The sequence below is a fragment of the Microtus pennsylvanicus genome, chromosome 3 (genome assembly GCF_037038515.1).
Source record: "Microtus pennsylvanicus isolate mMicPen1 chromosome 3, mMicPen1.hap1, whole genome shotgun sequence".
NCBI lineage: Eukaryota > Metazoa > Chordata > Mammalia > Rodentia > Cricetidae > Microtus > Microtus pennsylvanicus.
The window spans coordinates 45,621,848-45,644,463 of NC_134581.1; the positions used below are offsets into that span (position 1 = coordinate 45,621,848).

The window sequence follows — 22,616 nt, forward strand, 5'->3', positions numbered from 1 at the left end:
CAGACCTACTGAATCAGAAATTCTAGGGGTGGAGGCCAGCAATCTGTATCAGGCAAGCCCTCCAGGTGACTACACAAAATAGTTTGAGAGTTTCTTTGACTGTCATGGAACTGTCTATAGCACCATCATCTATCTATATAATTCTCTACTGTCTCATACACAACTCTTACTCTGTAAAAGGCTACCTTACTGTTTCATTTTAAAAATGTTTTATGTGTATCTGTGGCTTGCTTGCACAGAATGCCCACTACATGCATGGCTAGTGTCTGTAGAGTCCAAAAGAAGGTGCTGCATCACTTGGAACTTGAAGAATGATTGTGAGCTACCATGTGGGTGCTGGAAACAAAACCTAGGTCTTCTGCAGAAACAGCAAGTGCTTTAACTGCAGAGCCATGTCTCCAGCCCTAAAGATTTATTTTTCATGTGTCTCTATGAGTGTATGTTGTGTGTGTGCAGTGCCCACTTAAGTAAGAAGGGGGCGTTGGGTCTCCAGAGCTGGAGTTACAGTTGCAAGCCAGCAATGTGGGTGCTGGGAACTGAACACGATCTTACGCCACAGCAGCAGGAGCTCTTAAGCATTTCTCCAGCCACTTCAGCAAATCTTGGGTTTTTTCCCCCTACTTTTTAATAGCTTATTTCATTTTTAACCAAACATACGTATTCTTCAGATCCTGACTTAAATCCCACACCTCATATAATTATTCTTCTTTCTCACAATTGGATATGATTTTGCCTTCCTTTAATATCTTCCTCTCTATTTTTGTCATTTTTTTAAATATTAAGATTTTAGTAATATATATGTATATATAAATATATACATACATGCATGCATGCATACATGTGTGTCTCTGTGAATAAAAATGTAAGCATCTAAGAAGACAGAGGTGCTGGCTCCTTTGGGAACTAGAGTTACAGTTGGGTGTGGGCCACCCTACATGGGTCTGGAGTCTAGTATGCACTCTTTTACTGAGCCAAATCTCGAGCCCTCACTCAATATTTGAGGTAGAAATAATTATCTGCATGCTCATCTTTAAAATGCATCTTTACTCATCTTTAAAATAAAAATGGGCTCTTTTCCTTAATGATATCTGGTATCGCGCATAACCAAATACTAAGAACATTTTTGTTGACAATGATCAAACTATCTAAAAGGGCTGTGTCTCAAGTCTAAGTCCAACCTTTTTCAAAACAGTTTTCTGGTGTTGGCTATCAGCATCCACATTACTTCTAGCATAGTAAATACAGTGAGTCTCACTTGAACTCTATGTCAGGTGTTTTCCTACTTAAGCAATCTAATAATGAAGTTTGCAGGGCTTTTACAGTTCAGAATGATAAAGCCTCTGGACAATACCTTTCAGCAACAATTAAGTAAAAATCATTCTCACCAATATCAGTTTCTCTAATACATTCTTGCATGTTTGTTTTCTGTCTCCCAGCACATCTTTCTGCTTCATTAGGACCCGATACCGGCTGAAAAACTCTTGATAAGTCCACCTAGAACAGAAGCCCATAACAGCTTAAAGATTCAAGCAAGAACTGCTTCCACAAAGCTCCCTTACATTGAAGACTGTGGGCTCACCGTGAGGGAAAACCTGCTGCACTGATTCGGATGGTCTCCAGGACACCACATGCTCTCAGTTGCTGTACTGCCCTCTTCTCATCAAATCTGCATGGAGAAACAAAAGCTGTTAGCCCACAAAGACCCAGGCTGTCAAGGGTTAAATTCTTCTGTCAAAAGGCAAGTAGATGAACTAGAAAAGAAAGCATTCAAAATCTGGAACAGTGACCAAAATGAACAACTCCATGAAAGAGTAGAGAAGAGGCATTTTGCAGTAAAAATAAAGAGCTGTAGATAGTTCCTCTGGTTCATATACTAGAGTGTCATAAGAAAGTCCACAGAGCATACTAAAAAGAAAGAAGACAGAATTTTCTCTCACTTTGCCCATCCTGTAATGAGTGTGCAATCATGGCTTAGCCTGACTGAAAATCCTCCCATTTCAGTAGCTCAGTACATAGACCACCCCTGGGGTAAAGATTGATGAAACTGAAACACAAATTAAACATGCCCCATTCAGTTATTTTAAAAACAACTACATAGAGGCAGGTAGATCTCTGCGAGTTTGAGGACAGCCTGGTTTAAAGAGTGAGTTTCAGGATAGCCAGAACCACACAAAGAAACCCTGTCTCGATAAACAATAACAAATAAACAAAAAACACCCCCCAAAAGCAACAACTTCATTTTTCTACAAGCCACTTACTGTGAACATACGAAACATTGGTATTAGTAAAGCAATAAAAATGTATTTATTTATTACATTTCACATTTATTTTATCCTAAGCATGATGGAATGAGAATGGCCTCCATAGGCTCATATATTTGAAGACTTGATCCCCATTTAGTGGAAATGCCTAGGAAGGATTAGGAGGTGTGTGACTTTGTTGGTGAAGGTATCACTGGGGTTTCAAACCTTCCCATTCCCAGCTAGCTTTCCCTGTCTCTGTCTTATGCTTGTTGATCAAAATGTAAGCTCTCAGCATTGGTTCAGCAAGACCATCCAGACATTCACTCATACACTGTAGAATAAGAGCTGCAACTTTGAGTCTATATAGTTAGTCTTTTCTTCCTTCCTTCCTTCCTTCCTTCCTTCCTTCCTTCCTTCCTTCCTTTCTTTCTTTCCTTTCTTTCTTTGTTCATTCATTCATGGATTTTTTTTTTTTGAGACAGGGTTTCTCTGCAGCTTGGGAGCCTGTGCTGGAACTCCCCCTGCAGACCAGGCTGGTCTCGAACTCACAGAGCTCTGCCTGCCTCTGCCTCCAGGGTGCTGGGATTAAAGGTGTGTGCCACCACCATCAGGTGTCTTTTTATTTTTTTAATCTACCTATTTACTTTTATTTTATATGCATATATATACATATATATGTATATATAATGTTTAGCTGAATGTAGATCTGTACAACTCTTGAATATCTGGTGCTCAGAGGACAAAAGAGGGTGTCAAATGACTTAAAATATGGTGGCAACTGTCATATGGGTGCTGGGAGTCAAACCCAGGTACCTTGGAAGAGCAGTACTCTTAACAGTCGAGCCATCTCTATAGCCTCATGGCTGGTCTTTCAAAAATACATTTAAAAAGCTTATTTGGCATGATATTTCTGCTATTTATGGGGTAAAATACGATATTTCAATAAATATGCACAATGATCAAATCATACACTTGATCCTTAGCCCACAAATTCTTCTAGACTTATGTCAACCTAAGGAGATGAAGAAATTTTTGTAAAAAATACTTGACAGAAATTGTTATCTGAAATAGGAGGGGTTTCAAGAAGAGTAACAGGGAGGGAATGAAGGGAAGAAAGTGATAATTGTGTTTTATTAAAGCATTTTTTTAAAAAAATAGCTGTAACAACCTAAATGATTTAAATAGATTATGGATCATCTGTAACATCAGATACTCTGCAGTCATTCAATCAATAATGCAGCTTTTTAAATACTAATCTAGAAACTGTCCACAATCAATGATATTAAGAGTGGAGTTGAAATAGCAATTATAGCCTGAGACCCTACCTTGTTAATCTCAGTGTCTCTGTCTCTGTCTCTCTCTCTCTCTCACACACACACAGGGAAAGAGGGAATGCTAACTCATCCAGCACATGTGACAATTTACACTACTTGCCTCTTTACTACCTTCCTGAAAACCATCTCAATAACATACATGTGTTACTTTTAAAGTTAGAGAAATATCTATATTTTGAAATCATCTCCAGAAAGATTCATTTTTACCTTTGACTTGGTATGTGAAGGAGGATGAGATTTTGATATGTTCTCTGGCTCCAACAGTTAAAGAGCAGCAGGTAGGCCTTGGCAAAAGAAGCATTCATTCAGCCAGCCCTGCTTTTAACTAATGTAAAAATTAACAAAAAGCCCAGAAATATCTCCAACAGAGATAAAGTCAAAACAGAATCAGAAATAACTGGTTGGCCTCAAATTTTCAAATCCTTAGAGAGTTAACTGTTAATTTGTTTTCATATTCCCAAAAGGAAACAAACCTGAGAACTTGATCGAATAGTAGATTCCCTATCCAAGACATGAAGATTTTCCCTAGAAATCTTTCTCCTCATTTCAGTTTGACTTACGTGAATGGAAACTTGAAATCATTAGGCTTAATGCAGCGTACATAGTGAGGAGTCGTGGCGTTGAGGGTTTCCATAAGCAGGTGAAGGGAGTTTCGAAACTGCATGAAAAAGATTTTAAAAATTAAAGTTTTGTTTGAGGCCAATGACAATTTAAAATTCTCCTCCTTTGACATAAATAGAGGTGATTTTGCAAGCTATAAAGTCATCTTCACAGGGGGCAGTTATTAAACAAAAGTTCTAGGGCTTTTGTTTACATTTGTCTGAACTCTACATGTTTATTCTAAATATGCATGTACCTTTCTTCTACTCCTTTCTCTGTAGCTTCCTGTTGTGAGCTCCACTATGTGTGACTTATATAAGGCATGAACTCTGCTCAAAAAAAGCTGCAGATTTCTTAATATTATATAAAAAATAAGCAGAGAACAGGCAGAAGGACAAACAGAAAGAAAGCATCTTTTTTTTTTTTTGAAAGAAAGCATCATTAAGGACATGGGTCACCAATAACAAAACAAAGATAGCAGTGGTCTGAGACATTATATGCACTAGAGGAACCGAGACATAGAAAATTATTTTTGGAAAGGCTGATGCAGTTATGAGTGTGGAGTGGGTAAAATCTAACTGGACAGTATTGTTTGCACAGCAAAAACCCTGACCTTTCTTCACAAGGTTGTGGAAGCTGAAGGGAAGGAGGCTGGTAGCAGCAGCTCCTGAACTCACCTGGTGTCCCACTGTTTTCTTGTGCTCCTTGGCCATCTGGCCAGGTCGGCCCTTGGTAGGCTTTACAGGCACTCGAGTGAGAGGAGTGCGCCCTGAAGAGGTTGCAGAGGTAGGACTGATGGCCTTCTCATCATCTTGAAATAGTTCTGGTAGCATCTTAAACTAAGTCAAAAAATAGTAAAGAAAATTGTACTCTAGAACCAAGTGCAACACAGCTAAAATCCCAGCTCTTGGGAGACAGAGGGAGGAAGCTCATGAGTTCCAGGCCAGACTTATAAAGGAAGTGACTTCAAGGCCAAATAAGACACTATCTAAAAGACTAAACCAAAATAACAAAAATTCATACCCTAAACCCTAAATGGAAAATAAGCCTATGTAGAAGACGCATTACAGATACTTCTAATAAACATTTATGGTTGTATATAGTTATAGTCAGACTCACAGAAATAATTTCTGTGTTAGGAGCAAAAAAAAATATAAGAGAGGGGACATATAAATGTCACAAATATATGCTGGAAAAAATAATTCTATAAAGAAACTCAAACAATTATGTATAGACTTAAAGATCTAACTAATCCCAAAGGAAATGTCAGTTAAACATACAAGTGGTTTTGAATATAATTATGAGAAAATATTAACCAAAAGACTAAGTTTATTACCTCAGTTCTACAGGGGGTTTATGTAGCAGAAACAAAGGACTAGGCCAGGTATGTGGGTGACTGGAGTTGTAAGCACTAACTCAGAACACCCAAGGGTTTCAGCAGAAAGGTGCTATGAATAAGCTTTTACTATTGGAAGGCAAAAATTAATGAATTAATAATTTTAAGAAAATAATTTGGATTGTATAACAAAGGAGAAAACCTTGTTATTATCCTATGTGTATTTATATTTGACTTCAAGAAATTTAAAACTTTAGTGCAATTACCATACTCATTTGTTTTTTGAGATGGGGGATCTCACTATGTTACCACAGGAACTAGCTCTGTAGATCAGGCTGATCTCAAACTCAGAGATCTGCCTGTCTCTGCTTCACCTTTAATAAGTGAGTGGATACCAGTCAATGTAGCTGGATGAAAATTTCAGAAACAGAAGAAGTTCAAATGGCCAAAAGACACTTAAGGTCGTGCTCAATCTCCTTAGCAATCAGGGAAATGCAAATCAAAACAACTTTGAGATATCATCTTACACCTGTCAGAATGGCTAAAGTCAAAAACACCAAGGATAGCCTTTGCTGGAGAGGCTGTGGAGGAAGGGGTACACTCATCCATTGCTGGTGGGAATGCAATCTTGTGCAACCACTGTGGAAGTCAGTGTTTCGGTTTCTCAGGAAATTCGGGATCAACCTACCCCTCGACCCAGCAATACCACTCTTGGGAATTTACCCAAGAGATGCTCTATCATATGTCAAAAGCATTTGTTCAACTATGTTCATAGCAGTATTATTTGTAATAGCCAGAACCTGGAAACAACCTAGATGCCCTTCAATGGAAGAATGGATGAAGAAAGTATGGAATATATACACATTAGAGTACTACGCTGCGGCAAAAAACAATGACTTCTCGAATTTTGCATGCAAATGGATAGAAATAGAAAACACTATCCTGAGTGAGGTATCCCAGACCCAAAAAGATGAACATGGGATGTACTCACTCATAATTGGTTTCTAGCCATAAATAGGGGTCACGGAGTCTACAATAGGCGAATCTAAAGAAGCTAAGTAAGAAGGTGAACCCAAGGAAAAACATATAGTTATCCTCTTGGATAAGGGAAGTAGACAAAATTGCCGGGGAGAAAAGTGGGATGTTGGGGGTGGGGTGGGATGGGGGTAAGGGGAGATGGGGAGAGAAAAGGTAGAAGGAAAGGAGGGGGGACTTGGGGAAACAGGAGGATCGGGATAAAGGAAGGTTGGATAGGGGAGCACGGAACCCCATTTCTTAGTTAAAGGACCCACTTTAGGATGGGCAGGAGACTTGACCCTAGAGGGGCTCCCAGGTGCCCAAGCTGAGGCCCCCAGTTAGTTCCTTGGGCAGCTGAGGATAGGGAACCTGAAATGACCCTATCCTAGAGCAATACTGACGAATATCATGCATATCATCCTAGAACTTTCATCTGGCGATGGATGGAGATAGAGACAGAGACCCACACTGGAACACTGGATAGAGCTCCCAAGGTCCCAATGAGGAGCAGAAGGAGGGAGAACATGAGCAAAGAAGTCGGGACCACGAGGGGTGCACCCACCCACTGAGACAGTGGAGCTGATCTACTGGGAGCTCACCAAGGCCAGCTGGACTGTTACCAAAAAAAGCATGGGATAAAACTGGACTCTCTGAACATGACGAACAATGAGGGCTGATGAGACGCCAAGGACAATGGCACACGGTTTTGATCCAACGCAATGTACTGGCTTGGTGGGAGCCTAGCCAGTTTGGATGTTCACCTTCCTAGATATGGACGGAGGGGGGAGGACCTAGGACTTACCACAGGGCAGGGAACCCTGACTGCTCTTTGGACTGGAGAGGGAGGGGGAGAAAAGTGGGGGGAAAGGGAGAGGGGTGGGAGGAGGGGGAGGGAAATGGGAGGCTGGGAGGAGGTGGAAATTTGTTTTTTTTTCTTTCTTTTCTTTATTCTCCTTTTATCAATAAAAGAAAGAAAAAAAAGTAAAAAAAAAAAAAAGAAAATTTCTGAAACAAAGAAGACCTGAAACTAGTCTACAGCAACATCTTGCTATATGGACACATCTAACACTGTTTTATTTTATATAAATAAAATTAATCATTTGCATAATTCAAGTCATGCTTGTAACCACCAATTAATTATTTACTAATCTCAGATTATCTAGGAAATTTTTTTTCTATGAGATAGATCACTTTCACTGAAAAACAAGGTCATGTGTCTGTAGTTTTATGACTTAGGAGGTAAATGGAGGTGGCTCAGAGGTCAAAGCCAGCCTCAACTTCCCATCTACATGCTTTGAGGACAGCCTGGACTAAATGATGTCCTGTCTTAACAGGCAAACAATAGCAAACTCAAACAAAGCTGGGGGATGACTCAATTGGTAAAGTGTTTGTCTTGCTAAGTTTGAACTCCACCAGCTACATAAAAAGTTGGGCAAGGTGGCACACGGCTGTAATCCCAATAGTGAGGAGAAAACAGGAGAATCCTTGGGGTTCACTGGTCACCTCACTCTATCTTTACTGCTGAGCTCCAAGTCAATGAAAGACAATGTCTCAAAAGAAGTAGACAGTGTTCCTAAGGACAGCTTGATATTGTCCTCCTTCCTTCACACATATACTCATACACTTGAACATGAGTGTCCCCATGTGTGTGTGTACACATGTGCACACATGCGCACTAACAGCATACACTTAGAATTATTGCATCAGAAACTGTTCTATAATGTATTCTTCAGAGGCTGTTTTTCTTGGATTTTGTTTCTGGTGCCTCTTCTGGCTGCCTGTTAATTGGAACATCTGGCTTCAGCTCTAGGAGTTTTTATCTCCATGCCCTCTCCAAGTCTCATCGCTTTAAAAGGCACCAAGTTCTGAAGCCCACAGCATTTCTACCACCTCTCTGCCTTTCCCTGTGACCTGCTTCATTCCTCACTTCCCATATGACAATTCTACCTGGCTATCTCTAGTTGACAATTTAATTAAACATATGTAAAGTAGATAAAAATGGATTTTACATCGTTCTTGTCACCAAAACTTCAGTTCAAAGCACATAGTACAAATATCAGCAAAATGGTCCTTTCAAGAGAACAGACTGGTATTGTATTACACCTCTTTATACCAGGTTCAGAGAGAAAATAAAGTTCAGGTCTCTTGGTTGAAATGCTACAAAGACTGGGAATAAGAATGACCTTCGAACTTACATGAAAATCATAAACTATCCCCACTTCAACTGCAATAATAGTATACAGACTGGCTCTTCTCAATGACTCTTCGAATATGCTGCTACCCTCTGATGATTAAGGACCCACTAGCCAAACAGAAAATTAAGAATAAAGAAAGAGTTGATTATGGGTACATCTAGAATGAGAACCCATGTTTTATTTAAGCTAAATTATTTTGACAAAGTATTAACAACAAAATGTCATGCTTACATTATAGATTAAAATGACAAAGACCTTTGAATCACACTTAATGATTGTTACTCTAAAAAAGTTTGCCTTGAACATCAATCTTATAAGTTAAGAAAGCATTAATACTCAACACTTGTTAAGGGTTAAAAAAAACAAATCTGATTTTTCCATGAATATCTGCCTTATCTCTGAGGGTTAAAACTAGGATTTGGTCTTAATGTGATCTTTATATTATTAACATAATTGACTATAAAAAGTTGTTTTTTAAAAATAAGAATCCTATTATTTAGATACTATTTAACAGATGTTAAGAGGATTCTCTTAAAATAGGCGAGAAAAACAAAAGTGCCATCAGTAATCTATAAGGTCCACTTAAACACTTACTTTTGAAGTGAGTATTGCAGCATCAAGTGACTGACTTCCTGGTTTGCTCCCTTAGGCTGACTGTTTGCCCCTCTCCCATCCTTTCCAGAAAAAGGTGATGGAGGAAGGTCATTGGTTAAATAAAAAGAAACTGCTTGGCCCTCATTGGTTAGAAGATAGGTGGGAGGAGTAAACAGAACAGAATGCTGGGAGGAAGAGGAAGTGAGCTCAGACTTCACAGCTCTCCTCTCGGGAGCAGACGCCTGAGAGAGACACCATGCTCCCAGCTCCCAGGCAGACGCACATGATGAAGCTCCGACCCAGGATGGACATAGGCTAGAATCTTCCCAGTAAGTGCACCTAGGGGCGCTACACAGATGATTAGAAATGGGCTAAATTAATATGTGAGAATTAGCCTAGAAGAGGCTAGATAGAAATGGGCCAAGCAGTGATTAAATGAATACAGTTTGTGTGTTGTTATTTCTGGCATAAGCTAGCCAGGCCGCCGGAGTGCTGGGGACGCAGCCCCGTCGCTCCTATTACTACAAAAAGGTCAGCAGGTGGTGGTACAGACCAACTTAACTAATCATACTTCTTTGCCATCTGGAATATTCTTTTTCCTAGTTAAAGAGGTGGCTCTAGTATTTGTTCTTATGAAAAAGTAATTGAAACACTTTGGGTCACATCTCAAATTACAGCCATCATGACCTAGAGCTGATCTCCACTTAGATGGAGTGTAATAGGCCACATTTATAACAAATCCCTTCAAAATGATGAAGCAGAAAAACCCTCTTCTCTAAGTTCTGCACAATGGCACAGGAGAGTAAAGCTACTGTGGAGACATGGACTTAAAGCTGAAAGACCATGTGGAAGAGTGGTTGGAAGCAGGTTCTAAGCAAGACAGCATGAGCTTAACCTAACTTGGGAACTTACCAGTCCTAAGTACGTACAACTCACCTCCTCATCTGTAAAGGAGAGTAATGTAATAGCATCTCACTGTAAGAATCACATGTGTCAACATTTGAAAGGTACTCAGTACAGGACCAGACACATATTAAGTAAGTGTTATATATTTGATAAATTAAAATTTTGATTAAAATTTGTTAGAAAATCATTATTAATATTAAAAGACTGATGCTAAAGCAATTAACATTTTATAGAACATATCCTGATAAGAGTAAGTCTATCCATGGTTACCTTGCTTGATTTAAGGACATTAATTTGTTCTTCAAAAACAGTGTCTTTATTCTTTTCAAGAAAGCCTTCACACTGGTACTCCACCTGAAATCACATGAAAAAAATCTCCTTAACTGATAACACTTTTGAATAGATGCTGCCATCATCAACAAAAGCAGATTTATTTGCCTGCACTCTATGACTAGCTCTCAGCAAGTGGTATTATCAGTCTTTTGTAAGAGATCAGTACCATTCCTAGGAAAAGTATGGTAATTCACTACTGCAAACCTGACAAGATATGCACAAAGGACTCCAAGCACTATCAGAGAGCTTCCTACACATCCATGCTTATTGCTGCATTATTCATGCCAGCTAAAAAATGGAACCAGTCTTAATGCCCATCAACAGATGAGTGGATAAAGAAAATGTGGCACACACACACAAAATGAAATTTTATCCAGCCACAATAAAAAATAAAACGTCATGAAATCATGATATTTGTAGGAAAACTGATAGAACTGAAAATTGTTATGTTAAATGAAGTAGGTCAAACCCAGAAAGATGAACATTTCAAGTCTTCTCTCATATGTAGATACTAGACTTCAATGTGTATTGTATGTGTGCATGTACACAGATATGAATGTAGGTCGTAAAACTAGAAAAGGGAGTATAACAGGAAAAAAAAGAGCTCTCAATGGGGAAAATAAAAGACAATGGAACCAATGTGACCTGAAGGCAGAACTATAGCCATGGGATATGGAATGTGATCACAGGAGGAGGGCAGAAACAGTGGAAAGGGCTAGAGGAGGGGAACAATTAAGAACAAAGTATTTAAGAAAAAAAGGATAAAATGAAATCCATAGCACACACCAATACTTCCAGCAACTATTAGGTAGAAGCACAAAGATTAGGAATTTGAGGTTGGCCTCAACTACACAGTAAGTTTAAGACCAGTGTTAGCTACACAGACTTTGTCTCAAAATATAAAAATCCATTATCCTATATGTTAACTTTTTAAAATAAAAAACAAAAATAGCAGAATATAAAAAGAAATATGTAATTTTGGTAAAAGTATACAAATACCAATTTCCTAGATAAGAGTGGCAATGACTACTATAAATGATCAAAATGATCTGTCAGTTCATGGGTAAGCAGACTTGTAAGCTGCTCTCCCCCATGGAAAACAGAATACTTCCCAGGCTGACTCAGCATATCTTCTAAGCTAGGACACCACCTGCATCAAGCAGATGTGGTCCTTGGAGGCAGTGGTTCTCAAACTGTGGGTCACAACCCCTTTGGGGGTCAAAGTACTCTTCCATAGGGGTCACCTAAGACCATTAGAAAACAGATAATTCATAATACAATTCATCACAGTAGCAAAATTACAGTTATGAAGTAGCAACAAAAACAATTTTACAGTTGGGGGACTCCACAACATGAGGAGCTGTATTAAAGGGTCATAGCAGATTGAGGACCATTGCTCTGAAGAGAGAAAAGATTAAGAGGAGAGAGTATGGGAAGAGTCAACAACTGATGATGGACAGAGGGAGAAGATGGGCAAATATTGTATAATTTGGTAAACTGGGACTATTTGAGAATTAATTCCTTTTCTTTGAAAACCATACAACTTCAATCATCTGCACAAAAGGGGCTCTACCTCCTATACTCCTTAGATCACCTTAGTCATTCAAAGGTTTCAAGTCAGGACTAGACAACAGAAAACTCTTCATAAAGAGGCCTCCAAACTCTCACAACACTGCCTATCCCACAACTTCCTTGAAATGCAGACTAGTCACAGGATCTCTGACTGCTCAGTGAACTGTAGAGCTTATGAAGAACATATCACCATGCTTTCATAGAATTTTCATGTAGTTAGAGATGTAGTATGTATACAGACCATTCTAAATATCAGAAAAGTTTAATAAAGCCATCTAGACCCTACATTACATAAACATTAATATCTCCATACTTAAACACCTTAAGTGGGCTTAAAAATCATAAACATATCTCATGCTAGCTCAAGCCAGAGATCAGGTTTGACTGCTAAATGAGTTACAAAAACACTTGCAGTTCTCAGTTTCTTGAATTTCAAAATTTCAGGCAAAAGACTTTTGACCCGTATTTATTTAATATATAATCCAACTGAAGTTAAAAAAAAGAAAAAAACAAGAACCCAGCACTGTTGCTTTTCCTGAAATGACCTTAAAGAAAGCAAGCACTGCAAAGGAAAAACAATACTTGACTACTGATTTTTATTATAATTTAACATAAAGTATTAAAAAGGAAAAGAGACAAAAGGTTTCCTTACTTTGTCAGCAAAATGTTTGATGATAAAAGCTTTGTTTGACATACGAGGCTTCTCAAAGAGAGCACATTTGTTCAAATGTGTGTTGTACAGCTTTTGGGCCCATGTATCATCTGTGCCTTTAGGCATCTTGGGGAGAAAAAAGAAAGAGAAATGACTGAGCACTAAGGGTCTTCTGCTATATCAGCAACAAGAGGCCAGTTCCTATGTTCAACTTAAGAGCTCATTTTCCCTTCTCATCAGCACAAGTGAGCCACCAACGAAGGCATGGCCAAGCCCTTCATTGGGCTGATGCAGCACATCTGAGTGAGCATTTGCCTATACCAGGAATCATCAAATCAATATTTAATGCATTAACACAATAAAGGCTTTACAAGTTAAAAATGAAATACAACTATTAGGCATACTTTTTTGTTTTGTTTTGTTAAACGGAGGTAACATTTATACACAGTGAAATATTAACTTAATCCAGAAAGGTATGAATTGGTAGTCTCTTCTTGTCATTTCTAGAAACTATTTTTTTTCCTGTTTTTAAGACATGTAATGAATGGGCTCATTCCATATACTCCTTGCATTTTCCCTTCTTACTTAGGTTGTTATTAACTTTTTGTTATGACAACTGTCATATTCCTTATACATATATACATTTATATATTTACAAGTATACTTATAGGCTAAACTCTTAAGTCAAAAGGCATACACATTTATGATTCTACTTTCCTCTAAAACATGTTGCATGAATTCTTGCCTTTCATCAAATATATACTGATTTAATTTTAATTTAATTACATTAAAATATTAATGTAATATTAAGTTAATTTCAACAAAAGAAAGGTACCAAATTTAAAGTAACTTCAGGATATCATTTTTGCTTTGCTTTCATATTTTTTGTTATTGTTTTTTTTTTTTTTTTCGAGACAGGGTTTCTCTATGTTGCTTCAGAGCCTGTCCTGGAACTAGCTCTTGTAGACCAGGCTGGCCTCGAACTCACAGAGATCCACTGCCTCTGCCTCCCGAGTGAGTGTGGGGATTAAAGGTGTGAGCAACCACTGCCCAGCCTGCTTTCATATTTTTAATCTCAAGTAATAAAGAATATTTTTCTACCACATGCACGCCTTTGTAAAAAGCACAGTTTTTAATTTATTACTATTGGGTGTTTGAGGGCAAGTTCATGCCATAGCCTTACACTGTTGGATCTGGGGATCAAACTCAGGTTGTCAGATCTATCCGGCAAGCATTTTTACCCCCTGAGTCATCTCAGCAGCCATACATCTATTTTAAACACACTAAGTATGGCTTCATATGAGGGTCAACACATGATAGGCTGTGGTTTATTGTAGATAAACTAAAGGAAAAAAGATTAAGAAAAAAGATAGATTCACCTAAGGTCATTCAGTAATAAAGTGAAGGATCCAGTGACTTTCTAACATGCTACATCTATAAATGTTAACGTTAAAGACTATTTATTTATGTCAGTAGCAAAGACAACTAGCCAATATTCAAAACTTATAGCTATTTAGAACTATAATTCAAAATAATTTTTGTGCAATTTCTTGTATTTCTTTCAATATATACTACTGCTAATAAAAACATCAAAGATTTACGAATTTAAAAGAACCTTTGGGGTCTAGTGTCTAGTGTTTCTTCAGAATGGAAGTGTGACCCCTGACTTGTCACAACAGTATCTCATGTTAAACTGAAGAGTCTCTGCTTGCACGTAGCTGCCGTGTAGCCTGATGTACCTATTCTGACAGGCTTAAGTACTCCAGAAAATCATAATCACCTTACACTCCTCATCCAGCAAATCTAGAATTCCCAGTTTAGATTCTATAAGATTGATACAAGGCTGATTATCATAAAAATCTATGAGTGTCCATGGAATTTGTTCCTTCATGTATTCCTCCTGTTCCAACTTGAAGACATGCTGAAATAAAGAGAAAACAAAAGTCACTACCATAAAGAAAGTAATAAAGAAGCATGTGTCTACAGAATACCAAGGAAACCCACATAATGAGATAGCTCATGGCTTCCAGCAACAACAGCATCGTGGAGAAGCGTGACTGAAATCATGTACAGAAAACCTCAGCTGTAAGTATTCATCAAGAACAAATAAATCTAAACATGTAAATTTTTTTTTAATTTTTGTTTTGTTTGGGACAGGTTCTCAATATGTAGACCAGGTTAGCCTGAGACTCTATGAAGCCCAGGCCAGCTCTGAATTTGTACTCTGGCTAAGGCTCCCAACTGCTGGGATTACAGGCTTGTATCACCACAGTACACCTATAACTGATTTGGATAGCAGATAAATACACTAGTCCTTGTGGTTTTTTTAAATGCACATTTCTAAAACTATGTAACTTTTTCCTGAACTTATTGCACAGAAATGCTAACATGAGCACAGGAATGCCTCAGTTGGCATTGGTCAGCTATGCAGAATGAATGCTTTCCAGGTTACTGAACAGCCAGGCAGTGATTTCACTGCAAAAAATAATTTTTCCAAGTTTAGAAGTATAGATGCCTCAGAATTAGATGACAGTTGTCCTTGAATATCTACCTTGATTTTCTCAGACAGGGAATCTAGGGCTCACATTTCTGGAATGTACACTGAATACTGCAAGCAGCTACAAGCACTACCAATGCGCTGAACCTCTGCTAAAGCTCCAGGCACCATGCACACCACTACTTCTTATCTCCACCTACTCTTTAATCAGCTTAGCTACTGAGTCTATACCATGTGTCAGCCTCTGCGTGTGGTCAACAACACAGACATGGATGCTGCACTTGTGAATGGGGAGAGAACTGGAGAAATCAAATAGTCACAAAGAATTACACATGCTAAATTACACAATAAAATTACAAATGCTAATGATGTTACAAAGGAGAATAACAAACATCCTCACCTAGTTTGGAGATGGGTGTTCGGGTAGGCTTCCCTGGGGAAAAGCTTGTGATGAAGTTCTGAATATAAACAGAAGCTAACTAATCTAGGAAGGCAGAATAATCAAACCACCACCTCTGCTTCAGCCAAGTTGGCTGACAATACAGCTTCCACATTTTACAGATGCTAATGACCACTACTGCATTTTAAAGTTTTCTTTATTTATTTCTTCTGGATCCTTTGCCTCACTCTTTCTTGCCATTTTGTTTTCTAGAAAAAGTAGCTTTTTGTGGATGTGACCTAAAAATATTTATTTTCTAGGACCCCTAAGTTTTAGAACCCAAAGGTGACACAGAGATTTTTGACAACCTCTCTCTCTCTCTCTCTCTCTCTCTCTCTCTCTCTCTCTCTCTCTCTATCTATCTCTATCTCTATCTCTATCTCTATCTCTATCTCTCTTCCCCACTCTATTTTACACTTATGACAATATCATCTTAGCTTATTAGTAGTAATGAACCTTGGTCTAAAAGATATATGTATGTGTGTATGTATATATACATAATTCAAATTAACAAACTTCTGTTTTTTAAATTACTATTAATAAAGTGGTAAACAGGGCATCATTAAGAACTAAGGATTTGGGACTGGAGAGATGGCTCAGTGTTTAAGAGCACTTGTTGCTCTTGTAGAGGAGCTGGGTTCAGTTCCCAGTACTCACAGATAGTTTACAACTATCCATAACTGGTGAAAAACTGGTCCTGTTATTATGGAAAACCTTAGCATTTTTAAGATCTCTTCTACATTATTTCACTGCAACAGACAGCTTTACTTGCTAAACAAAGATGGTTTGTGTACCAAAGTACTTACAATATTCGACAATGTCATATACTTAAAAACTTCAGTCCCAAATGTGCAAAACCCCAATCTGTCTCTATGCAAAAAATTTTAACTTTCTTTGCTGCTTATTAATACTTATTTCATATTTTAAAAGATTATGTTCATCAGCTTTTTTTGACTTCTCAATTTAAAACTTTATTTTGTCTTTGTTTTCCCCATTTATTGGTCCTTAGCAATATATACATACTGCTGAATACATATATATGAAAAACTTTCCATATCATAGAAAATAAAATTTGAAGACAAGTAGCGCTTAAACATAACACAGTATTCTATCACAGTTGAAACTTTTCTTTTTAACGACTCAACAAGACCTAAAAATGAACCATGTCATTTCTAACTTTACCTAATATAAATTTGTTCTCTCTGAAAATAAAAAGGACGTTTTTCAAGCACATTTTCTGTTTTACACTGTTATGACAATTTATGTACAGATTATTTTGAGAGAAATTTATCATTCATTTCAGACAAAAATAAAACATTTTGTTTGAAGTGGGTGGTGAGGTGGTGGCAAGTCAGTACTTGAATGTACCCAGGACTCAGAATGCAGAGGCAGGAGGCTAGCCAATTAGGGACACTTCCAAAATATGCCCGTTGCCGTTGCCTCAGTGAAGAATTTTCCCCACTGAAAAGAGAATTTGTAAAATTCTGACATCTTGGTAACACAGTAAATGGTGGTTAATGTAGTTATAACTCCACATATTGTTGGCTTCCAAACAGCACACAGAAAGACTCAATGTTAGTGCCTGCCCAACTGACCACTCTCATTCAGATTATCTGCCCAAATGCTCACTATTCTAGATAAGTGATAACTGACAGAGTTTTTATAATGTTACATCAATTTGTAATGCTCAGTTCCTTGGCAGTTTCACTATTCTAAACCCACATAATAATTATAGCTCAGGAGTTTATTTTACAGACCAAGTTTCTAACAAAGACTAAGAATTCAAAAGAAAAATCTATAGCAAAATTTTATTCAAGAAAGAAGATTCTTACCATGTTGAATTGTTGCTGCAGTTTTTCATTTGCATAATTTATGCAAAACTGTTCAAAACTATTTATCTCAAAAGTTTCAAATCTGTAACACCAAAAAAGTAAGGTAGGAAGGAAAGAAAAAGAATAAATAGCTTTTAAAAATATTGAAAATAAGCATACTTGGAAGAGGAAATGAGAAGCTCCTTAACACTATCCCATCTTCTTTACATATCAGATAAAGGTTGCTGCTAAGACACAACATGACGGGCACTGGCTGAGACAAAGCTTCCCTTGCATGGCCCTGCCTACGGATGTGCAGCTTTGGGTGTTTGAGGCTCATTCACCCTCTAGTACAGAACAGCAGAACTATGCTAAGACTACCGTTCCTCTCAGTTTATACATCAAACTTTCTATCCGCAGAGACAGGGGATAGGTGCTTCTGTAAAACTGAATCAGAGGGTGAAAAATTAGCTGCCAAAAAAAGTTTCAACAATTACAGAAGTGTAACCAGAGAAGGCAACTAGAAATGAAATTATATTTTCAGAAAATCAATAATTAATCATACGAGAGTCTGAAATCAATTAACTCTACCTATTAGATTAGCAAGTAGGACTGGAGTTGAGCTAATTGTTATTTAAGCAGGGCTTAATTATTTTTTTAGCATCATTATATTTCCATCATCAAAGACACTTCTGAATGATCATAAGTAGGATTTCCTTTCTTCTCCAGTAGAAAACAAAATTAAATAGTGCTCAGAGTTACAAAACACTCCCGACAAACAACTGCTTTCTAGCAGGGTAGGGCAATAAGCCAAATGCACTCACCCATAAATATCCAGCACGCCAATGAAAGAGTGCTGCTTGACAGCAGAATGGAGAGCCTGGTTGACGTGATCCACAATCCAGCTGAAGAGTTTTGCATAGATGTGCTTTGCTAAAGCATCTCGGGCATTTGTGGCCTGAAGCTTGGAGATGGGCTTGATATATGTCTCTGTGGCAGTAGCCAGCTTTCGGTGGCAGAGCCAGTGACACATCTCTTCATAATCCACACCCATGAGGTCACAGAAGGTGATAAGTGGCTCATGCTTGGGCTGCCAAAAGAGAATGTGTTATTGCCTATGGCACGATCAATCAAAGAATAAGTCCTGAAAAGGGAAGTAACAAAATTTAGCAAAATTTCTGTCATATGGACATCAGCATCACTCATCTTCCATCAGCAAGATATAAGAAGCATTCATAAGCCAGCATATAAATGTCACTTTGCAATCTCCTGTAGGGCTCATTTGGGGAAAAAAAGTTCTATGAAGAACTTTCTTGGTTCTTCATAGATTTTTTCCTGTATCTCTTAGGACATATTCAATCACTCAGTCAGAAATCTGTCAGCTAGTTAATGAATCTGAGCTAGTAAACAAAACAAGCATGGCCCCTGTGATGGTTTGAGTGAGAATGGCCCTCAGTAGCTCATATTTCAGTACTTGGACACCAGTTGCTGGGGCTGTTTGGAAAGGATTGGAGGTGTGGTCTTCTTGAAGGAGCTTTACCACTGGGAGCAGGTTCGAGGTTTCAAAAGTGTATACCACCCCCAGTGTCTCTGTCTCTACCTTGCGCTTGTGTTTCAAGATATAAGATCTCAGCTACTTGCCTTCGAGCCATGACTGCCTGCTTGCTGATCATGTTCCTAACTATGATGGTCATGGACTCACTCTGTGAACTAAATTAGCTTGTTCATGGTGTCTTAGTACAGCAACAGAAAAGTAACTAAGACAGTCCCTTCCCACCGAGTGCTTGCCGTCTCAGGGGAAGTAGATATTAATGACTGAAGTGTGAAACAATATAAGAGGAAGACACTGTGCTGAGAGTCCACACAAGAGGAGTTTGCTCTATCCAGCAAGGCAGGAGACAATTACCTTAGATCATAGATTAGGATGAGAAAGAATAGCAGCAGAAACTTCTTGGTTAAGAAGAGGAAGATTGTCTAAGTTGAGGGGAACATGAGAAGAAAAATTTCTGTAGTAGGAGGGAAACTAGCAAGAGGAAGGACTGAAGCTAAGTAAAGCAGAAATGTGTAAAATGACCTTTATCCTCAGGCCATCAAAGGTTTGAAGTCATTTGAAGGTCTGATGTCATTTGAAGAACTTTAGATTAGAATTCTTTAATTATTAACAGAATTCTGAATCCCTTACATGTCTTCTGTGGACCTTATATGAATGGATGTTTGATAAATACGTGTTTAATACACATCAGTGTGTTTTATTTTCCCCCATCTTCCATATACATCCAGTGCATTTGACAATATTTGTGGAGAATGGGCAGGGTATATATTATCTCCCATTGAAAAATGAGGAAATGAGATCCAAGGGGACAAACAGCTTGACAACAATCACATGGCTAATATATGTTAGCACTGCCATTAAAACCTGAATTTCCTGATGCCCTCAATGGACCCTTCCCAGGCAAGCAGCCCTTCCCTAAAACTAATCACTTCAGATACAAATCAGTACCTTGACTAACAACAACTACTGGTCTTGAAGGAGTGATATGTGCTACATGGATTAACTTTGAAAGACCACATATTCAATTTATATTAGTGTCCAGAATAGGTCACTCTACAGAGGCAACAACTCAAGACAGCTTGAGTTGATGAGATAGGGGCACAAATTGACAATAGGTAAGGGGTCCAGGCTTCATTTTGAAAGTATTTTAAATCCATTGTGGTTATGGTTACATGTATCTGTGAGAATACTCACAATCATGTATTGTCAGTGGTAAATAGATTGTATCTCAATAAAGCTGGTTTTCAGGGGGGGGGGAAACAAACAACTGTTGCTAGGTATGACTATGCATACCTGTAATCCCAGTACTTAGCAGAATGAGGCAGGAGGATTGTCACAAGTTTGAGGCCAGCCTGAGTCACAAGGCACCCTGCCAAAGAAAGGAAGGAAGAAAGGGAGGAAGGGAGGGAGGGAAGGAGGGAGGGAGGAAGGGAGGGAAACGAAAGGAAAAGAAAGGAAAGAAGGAAGGAAGGGCAGAAAGAAAGAAAGAAAGAAAGAAAGAAAGAAAGAAAGAAAGAAAGAAAGGAAGGAAGGAAGAAAGAGAGAAAGAGAGAAAGAAAGAAAGAACGAGTTAATATTTCCTTAAGAGAAAATAGGGCTTTAAACCAGACCCATCATTTTCTTCTTTAAAAAAAAAAAAACTGTAGGGCTAGAGAGATGTTTCAGTGGGCAAAAGTAACACAGCTGTGGACAAAAGTTTCTAAAGTAACACAGCTGTGGACAAAAGTTTCTCTCCGGTCCGGTCTCGCAGCTATTCAGTCCCAAGAAACACACTGAGGCTTATATTAATTATAAACTGTTTGGCCTATTAGCTCAGGCTTATTACTAACTAGCTCTTACAACTTAAATTAACCCATAGTTCTTGTCTATGTTTAGATATGACTAGGTAACTTTTCTCAGTAAGGCGTTCTCATCTTGCTTCCTCTGTATCTGGCTGGTGAATGCTTCTCTGTCTTTCTTCTTCCCAGAATTCTCTTAGTCTGGTTGTCCTGCCTATACTTCCTGCCTTGCTACTGGCCAATCAATGTTTTATTAAACCAATACAAGTGACAAATCTTTAAAGTGTACAAGAGCATTAACCCATAGCACACAGCCTGATTAACTAAATTCAATCTCTGGGACCCAGGTAAAATCTGGATGTGGTGGCAATTACCTGAAATCCTAGTACTCTGTGATGAACTAGAAAGCAAAGACAGGAGAACTGGCCAAAGGCTTCCATCCCAGAGTATGAGGAACAGGTAGAAACAAGAGATATCTTGCCTCAATGGTGCGAAAGGTGAGAACCAACTCCCAAAGTGCCAGTACATACACACACACACACACACACACACACACACACACACACACACACATATTTTGGATTCCACATGCATGTGGCACATATATGCCAATACACACATGCACGTGTGTGTGCACACACACACACACAGTGGGGCTGGAGAGATAGCTCAGCAGTTTAAACTGCTTGCTACACAATTCTCAAGATTGGAGTTGGGTTCCAGAACCGAGTAGCAAGCTAATCATGCAACTCTAGGTTTTAGTGATCCAATGTCCTCTTCTGCTCTACATACACACACAAAGTTGTTGTATATCTGTGTGCTTATGCATGTGCACAAATATACAAATAAATAAAATAATAAATAAATTAAAAAATGAAAGCCACTGTCGGTCTATGGAGACGGCTCAGTAGGTAAAGTTCAAGCATGACCGTAGGACCATGTTCAAGTATGACCGTAGGACCATGTTCAAAGAGCCCCACATGGGGCATGCCACAGATACATACTTACCTAGCATGTGCAAAGAGCCCCACATGGGGCATGCCACAGATACATTACTTACCTAGCATGTGCAAAGCCCTAGGTTCTATCCCCAGCAATAAAACAAAACTAACGGACAGCCTGCCATCACTTACAGGTATTGTGCAGCTGTCTGAATCTCGAGATGCAAATCCAACATTGCCTAAGTGAAGGATGCCAGCAAGTATTCGAAAAATTCCCATTTGGTAAGATTCACTTATTCCTGGAATATAGCAAATAAACAAGTGATTTATGGCAGAATAGCAAAATAGTAATTATAAGAGAATATTTTAACTCTAGTATTAATTCTTAAATATTGCCAGATGTGCATATTATATACATAGTCACAAAAGCAATACTTTTAACTTTGCTGACAGTAATAAACTAGGCAGATTCACATTGTAGGTTATGGAGTATGCCTGATCTGGTCTTATGTCCTGGCACTGAAATCAACCTGCCACCTCCAGAGACAGAAAACTTCATCCATCTATGCTTTGGTTTTCTTATTTGAGATAAGGAGATAATTCTTCAAAGAGTGTTTTTAACATTAAATGAGATAATTCACAGAGTATACCTGGGACACATTACGTATTTTAAAAGTGAGCATTACTGTCACATCTTAGATATATAAATACTTTATTAATATTATTGCTACTATTTATCCCTACTTAAAATGCATATTGTAGCCTAATAAGGCTGATTTAAGTTGGATTACTAAAATACTTCAAGTATAGATTAAT

At 38.3% G+C, this 22,616-nt stretch overlaps 1 protein-coding gene across 4 annotated transcripts in view; it reads right to left on the reverse strand.

The window, feature by feature from the left end:
* The window catches only part of Myo5a (myosin VA), a 167,012-nt gene that overhangs the window by 60,986 nt on the left and 83,410 nt on the right, over positions 1-22,616 (reverse strand). For all 4 annotated transcript variants that reach the window (XM_075965249.1, XM_075965248.1, XM_075965247.1 and 1 more), the window contains exons 9-18: positions 21,993-22,099; positions 18,354-18,619; positions 17,551-17,632; positions 14,563-14,703; positions 12,783-12,908; positions 10,496-10,579; positions 4,855-5,016; positions 4,138-4,235; positions 1,580-1,666; positions 1,386-1,494 (exon numbers count right to left, since the gene is read on the reverse strand). In XM_075965249.1, coding sequence (XP_075821364.1) covers positions 1,386-1,494; positions 1,580-1,666; positions 4,138-4,235; positions 4,855-5,016; positions 10,496-10,579; positions 12,783-12,908; positions 14,563-14,703; positions 17,551-17,632; positions 18,354-18,619; positions 21,993-22,099 — 1,262 coding nt within the window. The remainder of the gene's footprint in view (positions 1-1,385; positions 1,495-1,579; positions 1,667-4,137; positions 4,236-4,854; positions 5,017-10,495; positions 10,580-12,782; positions 12,909-14,562; positions 14,704-17,550; positions 17,633-18,353; positions 18,620-21,992; positions 22,100-22,616) is intronic.